The following is a 12,464-nucleotide window of genomic DNA, read 5'->3' on the forward strand; positions in this document are numbered from 1 at the left end:
AACCATACACTTCTGGCAAGTGTTTCTTATCCTCATAGGAATCTCATCCCACAGCTTATCCGCGCTGTTGAAAATCGCTTCGCAAAGTTTTTCGCTGGACTGTTTGCCTTACCCGCGTTGTTGATGAGCAGGTGTATGTTGGGGTGTTGGTCGAGCAGGCGGCGCGCGCAGTCTCGTACCGAGGTCAGCGACGAGAGGTCCAGCCTCTGGACGCGCACCTCCCCCGCTCCCTGGTAGCTCTGCAGACGCTTCCGCAGCTCTGTCGCCGCCGCCTCCGCCTTCTGCTCGTCTCGGCACGCCAGCACAACTGTCGCTCCTGCAACCAGAAACAATTTACCAGTCAATATGTGTATCCTTAACATCGGTTTGTTGCAGGATTCTCGAACATATTCTCAGTTCGAATATAATGAATTTCCTTGAGACAGAGAAATTGCTGTCCATGCATCAGCACGGCTTTAGAAAGTACCTCTCCTGCGAAACGCAACTCGCCCTTTTTTCACATGATATTTTGCGAACCATGGATGAAGAGTATCAGACGAATGCCATATTCCTTGACTTCCGGAAAGCGTTTGACTCGGTGCCCCACTGCAGACTCCTAACTAAGGTACGAGCAAATGGGATTGGTTTCCAAATATGTGAGTGGCTCGAAGACTTCTTAGGTAATAATACCCAGTACGTTGTCCTCGATGGTGAGTGTTCATCGGAGGTGAGGGTATCATCTGGAGTGCCGCAGGGCAGTGTGGTACGAGCGTATGAGATTGGTTCCCAAATATGTGAGTGGCTCGAAGACTTCTTAAGTAATAGTACCCAGTACGTTGTCCTCGATGGTGAGTGTTCGTCGGAGGTGAGGGTATCATCTGGAGTGCCGCAGGGAAGTGTGGTAGGTCCGCTGTTGTTTTCTATCTACATAAATGATCTTTTGGATAGGGTGGATAGCAGTGTGCGGCTGTTTGCTGATGATGCTAAGGTGTACTGGAAGGTGTCGTCGTTGAATGAGTGTAGGAGGATACAAGATGACTTGGACAGGATTTGTGATTGGTGTAAAGAATGGCAGCTAACTTTAATATAGATAAATGTAAATTAATGCAGATGAATAGGGAAAAGAATCCTGTAATGTTTGAATACTCCATTAGTAGTGTAGCGCTTGACACAGTCACGTCGATTAAATACGTTGGCGTAACATTGCAGAGCGATATGAAGTGGGACAAGCATGTAATTGCAGTTGGGGGAAGGTGGATAGTCGTCTTCGGTTCATTGGTAGAATTTTAGGAAGATGTGGTTCATCTGTAAAGGAGACCGCTTATAAAACACTAATACGACCTATTCTTGAGTGCTGCTCGAGCGTTTGGGATCCCTATCAGGTCGGATTGAGGGAGGACATAGAAGCAGTTCAGAGGTGGGCTGCTAGATTTGTTACTGGTAAGTTTGATCATCACGAGAGTGTTACGGAATTGCTTCAGGAACTTGGGTAGGAGTCTCTAGAGGAAAGGAGGAGTTCTTTTCGCGAATCGCTAGTGAGGAAATTTAGAGAACCAACATTTGAGACTGACTGCAGAACAATTTTACTGCCGTCAACTTACAGTTCGCGGAAAGACCACAAAGATAAGATAAGCGAGATTAGGGCTCCTACAGAGGCATATAGGCAGTCATTTTTCCGTCGTTCTGTTTGGGAGTGGAACAGGGAGAGAAGATGCTAGTTGTGATACGAGGTACCCTCCGCCACACACCGTATGGTGGATTGCGGAGTATGTATGTAGATGTAGATGCTTCTTCTTTCCCCTAGAGCTCATTCCATCTTGTACAGGGCTCTCTTTTCCAGCATTTGGCAAATTTTGTTTTATTACTAGCTGACTGCCTGGTGTCACCAGGGTATGTATTTCTTCCAGTCTTCTATTAACCCATCTCCTCCTCCCTCCTCTGTCGGCCTATCTCCTCCTCGCCCTCTGTCCATCTCCTTCCTCCTCTATCTCCTCCTCACCCTCAAAGTCCATCTCCTCTTGCCACCGAGCGAGGTAGCGGAGTGGGTAGCACACTGGAGGACAGTTCAAAACCACGTCCAGTCATCCTGAAGTAGGGTTTCTGTGATTTCCCTAAATCAGGCAAATGCCCGGATGGTTCCATTGAAAAAGCATAGTCGATTCCCTTCCGCATCCTTTCCTCGTCTGGGGTCGATGACCTTGCTGTTTGGTCCTCTCCCCCAAATCAACCAACCAACCAATCCTCCTTGCCTCTACGAGTCCATCTCCTCCTTTCCCTCCCCAGTTCATTTCCTTTTTACCCTTCACTCTGTCCGTCTCCTCCTCTCCTCTCTCTCTGTCCATTACCTCTTCTCATCACTCTCTGCCCATCTCTTTCCTTTCTATGTCTATCTGCTCCTCTCTCCTTAATTTGTCCATCTTCTCCTCTTCCCTTTCTTTATCCATTTCTTCATCTCTCTCTCTCTCTGTCCACTCCTCCTCCACCTCTCTCTCTCCAAGTTATCACCGCTACCCCAACAGGAGGTTGCTGGTTCTTACTCCCACAGTATTTCTTTCCAGAGATTAAGTAACATGTGTACCAAGTTTCGTGAAATCTGTCCATTGGTTTAGGAGATGTGGAACATACACACATACAAATTTATACCGTGCTTGGCTGTGTGGATTTAACTGTGTCCTTCGTGACATCAATGTCGTCAAGGTAACCCAAGAGAGGTAAGTCATCATGTCGCCAACTCTCCATGAATCGTGTAACGTTTTTTTGTGTTTTAACGTATTTTAACTGTTTGTTTATCACATTCTCCGGGGTGGAATATAGAGACCAGAGCAACAGTTGCTTGAATGAGCCTGTGAAGCTGCAAAAACACAAAACTCAGATTCGCTGTTGTATCAGTCCACTTTCGTTATTCCGCCGCTCGGATTCGATCGTGTTCTGGCGTTCTTCTCTCACTCGCAAGCTAGCGCGCTCCGCGTTATTCTATACTAGCAAGTCAAAAATCGATATATGAACTACACTGTCGGAAATGGAAATTATTATACCATCCTTCACTGAGTGTTACCAACGTTACTCCTGCACGTTCATACCTGAGAGATATGAGCTTGTTTTCAGTACATGTACAAACACACACACACACACACACACACACACACACACACACACAAATAGAGAGAAGAAGAAAAGTTTGAGTACATGACAGCTTTTGCTTGTGTCCAAGTTTAGTGGAATATCGCAGTGCAGCAACCCCACAGGAAATGCACATGCACCTTATCGCCATGTTTCGGACTTTGACACAGGTCGAATAACTGGCATGAGGGACATGGGGGCGCAATCAGATCTGAGGAAGTACTGATAAATAAGCCAGTGTTAGTTATCTTGCAACTGAACTACCATGCTCTTAGTTTCCCTAATATGCCAGAGCTGTATTCAGTGCTTACCATAATCCACATTGAACTGTGAGCAGAGTGGAGACATAGTGACGCCGCAACTTCATAATGCAGCCACAATCTATCCCCCATCTCTTATCCATGGCATTAGCTGCATGAGCTTCCACGTCTCGTAATCATTCTCTCTTATTCCCATCCTGATCACCATCTTCCACGTCCATATCTCTCCAGTACTCCAAAACCGTAGATTGCTGTTGTCTTCCAGCCAACCCTACATCTACACTAATCCTCTAAAATGTTTCCAGTATTGCACAATGGCGTAATTGTTTCACAGGTAAGATTTTACAATCAAAAACGCCGAAAAGTCAACAAGCCAATGAATCACATTAATCCCCTTTTTTCTTAAAAAAAAAAGGACATAAAAGAGCTTGCTATGAGGCTAGTAGCCATCTATGCTCCAGCATCCATCCATAATGTAGGTCAGAGCTGTTTTCAGGTTTTTTTTTTAGGAAAGCCAGGAGATGTTTATCTCCGCAAGCATGTCACTTCACAAGCTCCCAGCGCCTATCGCCCACTGACAGACTTCCGTCTTCTGGAACAAAGGGATTCCTATTTCGACGATGCACCAACCATCATATAAATGGACAATGGGCTATCTGCCTGCAACTCTATGTGCCCAAGCGTCTTCCACCTCTCCCTGGGCAGGAGGTGGGCGCCCCACCTGATATCTGCGAAGGATGGCGCACCTACAATCCCTCCCCATCGCACAACATATTCCACCGGGCCTCGCCACGTGATGCGAGTCTCATGTTTCCAGCACTCCTTGCTTCTAAATTAAGCCCAGAAAACAACTGAAAGTGCTTGGCATCAAGTCAGATTACAAGAAAATTAAGAAAAAGAAGTGAAATTGGCACATACTATCACAGTGATTATACGTTTCTCATTGACCTAATTCAACGTCCCTCCATTTGCATAGCTAAAGGTGACCAAATAATGAAAAGAGGTTGTCCGAAGGGCTTGTCATGCTTCAGTATTATAAATTCTACGCACTGAAGTGCTTTATAATAATTACTATTAAAAACAATATTGATCACGGTTTATTTATTAAGGTGACCGGTTTCGACCACTACTGTGGTCATCTTCAGACCTACAAGTCGTATACAAAGCTTTAATTAGAGGGCTACATACATTAAAGAAAATACATAAAGTTGTAAAGCTAAAAATGATGAATTACCATTGAGTAGGAACCTCTTTCTGCTGGAAAATCACTACTGGAGAAACCAGTGCACGTCTTACTATATATAACGGAGGCTCTGCCCACTTCTAACGACATGATGTCATTACTAACCAATGAGTTATAAGTCGAATAACAATGTAACATTTCTTAGTTAAAAGAACATTGTCATAAATAAACACACACTAAACTTAGCTTATTAAACAGCTATTGTCAATTAAGAAGAGTTAAAATATTTAAATATGTAGGATAAATGAACTTTGGTTTGGCAGTACATGGGTTGCCCTCTCAAGGCCTGTTAGTGAACCATTTGGAACCACTGGTTGCTAAGCTGAATTTGCACGTCGTTCCAAAGATGAGGCAACAGGCTTCTTTCCACTGAAGTTGTTGTAAAGTCCATAGGCAAACTAGTGGTTGCCATGGTGAGGATAAACTCCAGTGCAAAGATGTAGCAGCAGGCTTCTTTCTAACGAAGTTGCGAAAGTGGAATGGCGAAGACTGTCACGTCAGACGACGTATTTTTGAGCAGCAACATGTCTTTATTGAAACGATTTTCAACGAGTAGGCTGCAATAATCTTTAGCTGACATGTGTACTACATGCTGCACAAATACGATACGAAGTAGTTGTCCATATTTATGAAATATTGTCTATTAAGTTCGTATGTAGATTGCATTTATTTATTTTTAAATTACATATGACAATTTTTAAAAAGCATTGCTATTACTTAAGTTGTATGCCAGTCTTATAAACAAATAAAAATAATGAAAATGTAAGAAATTTAAAATTATAATACTATGAGCCGTAGTGTCAAAAATAAAAGGATGTGAATTAGCGATATGCAGTCTAAAAGCATATAAGCAAACATTCTAAAACAGATAGTCAGTCATAAAATAATGTTTGGTGAAATAAAATTACAAAATAAAGACAATATATTTCTTAAAAGTCTTAATAATTTTAAAAAAGGAAGGACAGAAGAGTGATCATTCTAAATCAGATCATCATTAATGCATTACTTTGTATACTGCAAAGGAAGGAAGTCTTCTACCATAGAGCATGTTACATTTGCAAATGTTTCTTAATGTCTTAACAGTTTTTGATGTCTTTAAAATGTAAATTTGTATTAGTTGCCAATAACTTCTATTTAAAAATGTTTTTAATTTGTAACTGTTTTTTGATAATATTTCTTCTTAATAAGATTTGACTTACTGATGTGTAGAAGAGTAACACTCTAAGAATAGAGTATCAAATATGGTAATGACAATAATTTCTCGAATGCAACAATTTTAAATTTCAATATAGTATTTGTTCCGAGGTACATAGCCATGTTAGACATTGGAACAGTTTTTCTCATTTTTCTGGAGCAACGTTTTGAAATTTCATAAAAAGACTACATCACAAGAAAAGTTAACGTCATCGTTTCAAAATGGAATAAGAAAACATACTAAACTTCTATTAGAGGGCTGCCTAGAGGCAAAAGTCAGAAAGAGCACAACACTCTCTCCTACCATTTTCAGATTACATTAATAAACGCTTCAGCTGACTGCAGGTAGCCTGCAAAAAGCAATTACAGTTACCCATCAAATCCAGGCTTGTTTTGTGTGTGAAAATATAGTCAAAAATTGCTCCAGGCGGCAGCTAACTTAGAGAAAATTAACTGATATCAAAAGTTCTGCACATAAGAATATATTCTGCAAGACTCTTTGCATGGCTCATGTGTTTGGCAGAAGCTGAAGAAAACTGTACATAGGACGTTTCTTGAAAAAATATACTCCCAGCAAGTCTACATTAAGAAAGAAGAATGAGTGCCAAAATGTACAAAATTTGCTGAACACATATATTATATTAGGAAAAAATCTGGACATGTGCGAATCAGACTCTCGCCCTGAAGGTTCCGCACAAACTTAATTATGTATATAGGCAACTAATCTATAGGTTGTGATTAGTGGGTTAGTGACGGTAGGAGGGAATGAGGGTTCTGAAAGAATTTGTTAGTGCAGGGTGCATACATTCAGGCGCAAACTTGATGGATTTATGACCCACTAAACCCTCCTCTTAACCGGTTGATCTGTTAATTGATTTATCACACCCGGGGATAGTTCGTCCTTCTGTGATAGCTTCCGAACACTACCTATCTTCCTTCACCTCCTTGTTGGTACAAGCTCACTTTTTTAATTGACGAACTAATTACATTCATAAATTAATTACCCCCTACCCTCTAGTAAATCCCCCAACCTCCACCCCTCCCCCACTAGATATTGGCAGGAAAGGGACTCAGTCTCTGCTGGAGAGGAAGGATCTCATGACAGGAAATTCAAATCAGTGTCAACTACACAGCAAAGGACATACTATTTATTTATGAAATTGAATTCACAGGAGTTGAAGTTTCCCTTTACTTGGTGGAAAAAGCTCATCGTTCTCTGCTGTTTGAGAAGATGCATATCTTGTAAAATACATCGAAAATAATTAATTAAATAGATCGCTTTTTTCCGACTGCAGAAGGAATATCATTACAAAATCGATGTCAACATAACTCATTGCATGTAATTATACTGTTAAAAATCTTTTGATAGTGTCTTCACACTGGACGCTGGGCAGAGATGCCAGGAGTGGAGCCGGGTAGGACATTGCACACCGACGTGTCAGATGCCTCACGCGTTACCACACACCATTCTCTGAGAGTCAGCATTACATACGATTGGGCCCCAGGACTGCTGTTGGCTGCCGCAATGGCAGCCATATCGTCGTATTATCACATCTCAAGTGCCTATTTCCCATGACATGCCACTGCTTGAAGGAAATTTCGACCATCCTGTACAAATCAGCAGACCACAGTGTCTCTGAATACCGTGCTCCTTTCTTTTTTGTGACCGGATGACAGCCAGGTGACCCCCACAGCCATGGACCCCTTTGTTCGTGGCAGCGTCCTCTGGCACATCTGTTGCACGGCCTACACAACCTGCTCAGAAATACACAACCTCCATACCAGATCAGAGGAAGCAGCTGCTCTACTGCTGTGCAGATACTGAATGAGATAGTTCACAATATGACTGGCAGAGGACGCTGGGAGAAGCAATCCTCCAATTCCCTCCTCTCCTTCCCCTGACCACAGCATCAGGTGGTGGCAACTCTTGCTACGGGTGACGGCAACTCTTGATACTGATACTGATACTTGGGAAATTCCTCCTGAAACATATGATCTCTCTCTCTCTCTCTCTCTCTCTCCCTCTCTCTCTCCCTCTCTCTCTCTCTCTCTCTTTCTCCTTTCTCCCTCAGGCGGCGACATCCTGCCTAGTGAGAGTCGGTCATGTGCCACACTAACCACTCGTTTGTCCTGAACAAAGCACTGGACACCTTGTAAATCCCCAGCTGTGAATGTCTTCGAAATATTCCCTCACTCTGTCACACTGATTGACTAATTTATTAATTAAATCGATACTCTTTGTGTGTGGGCAGTTTTTCTATGCATCCTGTTGGTGGATGATACGATTGGTATATTGGGTGGAATTTGATCCTGCAACTGCCCAGTTTCCAAACCCTTCTTGATTTTTTCCCTTGCCTCCAAATGGCGGATACTGACACAGTTAGGTCATTTGGTAGGAGGTCCATTACATTGGAGGTAGCTGAGAATTTCTTATGTCAGCTCAGTTGCATGTTATAACCTTAAACAATCTGCAGAGAGGCTGCATTGATATGTGTCCTTGCAGTACCACTATTGGGGACAATATATTGATATATCGGGAATTTGCTATTGCGATAGGAATTTCAAAGCACTATATAATCGATAAGTTGGTTCTCGCCACTACACCATGATGAGGAAGGAGGTGGAAAGGGTCTACCATGTGATAGAATAGTAACAACAACAATACCACCGCAAGACAGGGTCTACTGGACTGCACTGAGAAGCAATAAACATAACACATTTAAACCATGTTCTGTTCTTTAGTATAGCTGTCATGGTTAGTTGTCTCAGATCACTGGAACGCTCATATATCCCACATATTCATGTCCCAACGTCGGCATGCAGCACTCTAGGCTAGGGGTTATGTATCACTAGTTGATTCCTACTGATCACACAAATTCACGATTGCAAAGCACCTTCCATTCGCCAACTGCCAGGTGGCCAAACACACGCCATCCAGGAGAGACCCACATCTGCACCGGCCATGCAGGCAGCTGCACACCCATCCCCTGGCATCCACATGCCCGGCGTACTGAACTATCAGAGGTCGAAGAGAAACTGTCACCAAGCTGTTAACCAAACAATATAGATGGAGGGAATAATTGTCCAGCGCAAACACCTTTCATACTGAATCTTCTCATGGAATACACTCATCCAGTTCCATTGCCGCTCAGCCAGTGTACTGGCTAGTTCATTATTCAGCTATCCAGCGGGCACCATAAAGGCTGCTGCACAGGACTTGGACTTGTCCCCGAAGCTGTGTGGAAGAGGTGACCATGCGGCTAAATAGTATTTGTAATGCATTCAATCTTGATGCCTTGCAGACAGTGTCACAGAGGTTCTGCAATATATCGTCACGGTTATAGGCAAGGGAAGATGATGGTTTATTGAGAATGATCACATACAGTAGATGGTGTGCTATGTGAGGATTCACTAAAATAAATGCAACGCTACATTGAAGACGTAAAAAATGTAATATGTGCAATCACTGGCGTCAGTCTATTGTGCCAGTGTGACACACGTACTATGCTCATTCGAAAGCACTGTATTGATTACCTCTTCCAGTTGTCATATGTTGTAACACCTTTTGTCTATAAGAAATATCGCCTCTCTGTCTTGATTTTTTTCTACCACCTTGTGTAGCAAAAAAAGTGTGGCGCTGTGCATAGCCGTTGTCATACATTGCTTTTCTGTGTTACAGCGAAAAAACAATGTATGAATCTGCTTACGAAGCTATGACACGAGAAACCTCTATTGTGAATGCTATTTTTTGGGATATGGTCTTCTTCCACACAGGTTATGAAACTTTACACAGGTCTATGGGAGCGACTTTGATCACTTTCCACCTGCTCCAATGAATCATTAGCTGTGTGTTTAATTGGATCACAACATATGGTCGATGCTGACACGTGGACTGCAGTTGTTTTCGATACATCGGAAGAAAGAGACACAATAAAATCTCATCGAGTTCTCGACCAGGTGACGTTAGCATGGTATGGAGCTTAAAAGTTTGGTAGTATATAGTTTTTCTCTGTTGGATGGTACAAAATAACAAGGGGAGAATGAAACAAATATATCTGGGTGACATGTGAATGCACCCTGAGAGACTCAGATCTTGGACTGCAGTATCTGCATGTAGTTTGGAAACGCACCGCAATACAGTAGCGAAATCTTCGTTTTTTTTTCTAGTTCCCTTATGATGTGAAGTCTTCCTAATTTTAGTGGTAAGGAACGCCACCATAACTGCTTATGCTATCTTTCCTACTGCCTCATGTTGCAGGAGAAAGCTTCGTTTGGAGCTGCTCTTACACTTTGTACACGACTGGCAGAGCTGTGACAAATATTCCCAGTTCTACCGAGTGGTCAAAACACCGTCCTGTTTTATCCCTGTTCACTCTGTTTCTCCATGTAATGCAGTAGGTAGCAGATTAAGCACTCTCGGACTTTCATTTAGTTCCGACTTAAATTGGAACAATCACATTGACAAAGCTGCAGGGACAGCGAAGGTGGGTCAGAAACTAAGGAACAGTAACAAGATCCAGGGAGACTGTCTAAAAACACACTAGAGTTTTGCTGTATGTAGTCCTTAGCAAGTCGGTTCGAAAAAGGTGACTTATTTCGAGATATGAGAGTGCCGCGAATATGATTTACCAGTGGCTGTAACAATGGAAAGACATCTCCATAGAAATCAGCGTAAGTGTGTGGTAGAATGGAGAGACTTGATTCCAGATCGTAGACGGCATTTCCACCACAAAGCGTAACACTATACATCTGAAAAGCCAGTGTGTTGGTGATAGGATTTTGTACATTTTTAAGACTTCGATGTTGCATTGTTTTTATTAAATGATTCTTCACATAGCACACCATCTACTGTATGTGATCATTCTCAATCAACCACGAACCTCTCTCGTCTATAACCTCATGAATACGTCGCAGAACATCTGTGACACTGTCCACAAGGCATCGGATACATTCAAGAGACAAAGAAACTGGTACACCTGCCTAATATCGTATAGGGCCCACGTGAGCACGCAGAAGTACCATAACACGACGTGGCATGGAGTAGACTAATGTCTGAAGTAGTGCTGGAGGGAACTGATAACATGAATCCTGCAGAGCTCTTCATAAATCCGTTTAAGTACGACAGGATGCTTACGAATGTGTCACCTGTCAGAGTCGTATCTAGACGTATCAAGGGTCCCATATCACACCAACTACACAAGCTCCATACCATTATAGAGCCTCCACCAGCTTGGGCAGCTGACATCCAGTGTCCATGGATTCATGAGTTTGTCTCTATACCCATACACATCCATCTGCCCGATACAATTTGAAACGAGACTCATCCGACCAGGCAACATGTTTCCAGTCATCGACAGTCCAATGCCGGTGTTGACAGGCCCAAGCGAGGCATAAAGCTTTGTGTGGTGCAGTCATCAAGGGTACACGAATGGGCCTTCAGCTCCAGAAGCCCATATCGATGATGTTTCGTTGAATGATTTGCACGCTGACTCTTGTTGCTGGCCCAGCACTGAAATCTGGAGCAATTTGCAGAAGGGTTGCACTCTTGAAATGGTCGTAGGGGAAAATCCCCACTTCATCGCTCGTGCGCTGACTATAACACCACTTTCAAAATCACTTAAATCTTGATAACCTGCCATTGTAGCACCAGAATGCGATCTAACAGCTGCGCCAGACACTTGTCTTACACAGGAGTTGCCGGCCGCAGCGCCGTACTCTGCCTGTTTACATATCTCTGTATTTGAATACGCATGCCTATACCAGTTTCTTAATTATGAACCCATTAAAATAATATTACGTAATTGTTTTCTATTTGCCTGCAGGTACATGTCTGGAGTCCTGGCACACAATCAAATTCGCACGTCTTAGTACCGTAGCACGCCACTAGACGACCAAAAAAAGAAAAAAAAAGAGATAGAAACCCAGGCAGACCACTGGCAATGTGGAGGTGGGTTAATAGATTACGCCATGTTGTTTGGAACCCTCTAGCTGTGCGCTGTGGTACTAAAGAGCGGGAATCACATTGTGTACCAGGGCTGCAAGAATGCATCTGCAAACAAACAAAAATAATTACGTAACTTTAAGGATTGTATTTGTTGTTAGTTCGCCATTTTTAGTAGGAATATTTCATTTTTCTGCTTTACTCCAATGCATATCGGAGCTCCATAAAGCATATCTTTCTTCCGTCTTCTTATGGCTATGACATGTTCCTCTTCTGGAACGGAGAAAACCTTCCACATTTGCACTTACGATTTTACTGCCAGGCGGGAAATTTTGCACCTTATCCTAGAAGTCCGGTAATGGCTACTCCGAGTAAAATTGGCGGCAATTGTCAACTAAACTGAGCAGACATGGGATAACGCTACTAGCATATACACATGACGGTACTGTCGCGTACATAAGGTATAACATGCCAGCGCATTGGCGGAGCTATCATTGTACTCAGGTAATTCATGTGAAAAGTTTCCAACACGTTTATGGCAACACAACAGGAATTAAAAGACTTTGAACACGGAGTGGTAGTTGGGTCTAGATGCATGGGACATTCCGTTTCGAATATCGTTAAGGAATTAAATATTCTCAGATCAATAGTGTCAAAGAGTGTGTCAAGAAAACCAAATTTGAGGCATTACCTCTCACCAAGGACAATACAATGGCCGACGCCCTTC

At 42.8% G+C, this 12,464-nt stretch overlaps 1 protein-coding gene across 7 annotated transcripts in view; it reads right to left on the reverse strand.

Annotated features, from left to right (window-relative positions):
- Window positions 1-12,464, reverse strand: part of LOC126299404 (retinol dehydrogenase 13-like) — an 86,747-nt gene that overhangs the window by 26,901 nt on the left and 47,382 nt on the right. For all 7 annotated transcript variants that reach the window (XM_049991290.1, XM_049991287.1, XM_049991288.1 and 4 more), the window contains one exon: window positions 113-316. In XM_049991290.1, the coding sequence (XP_049847247.1) occupies window positions 113-316 (204 nt within the window). The remainder of the gene's footprint in view (window positions 1-112; window positions 317-12,464) is intronic.

Source organism: Schistocerca gregaria, chromosome X (genome assembly GCF_023897955.1).
Source record: "Schistocerca gregaria isolate iqSchGreg1 chromosome X, iqSchGreg1.2, whole genome shotgun sequence".
Lineage (NCBI taxonomy): Eukaryota > Metazoa > Arthropoda > Insecta > Orthoptera > Acrididae > Schistocerca > Schistocerca gregaria.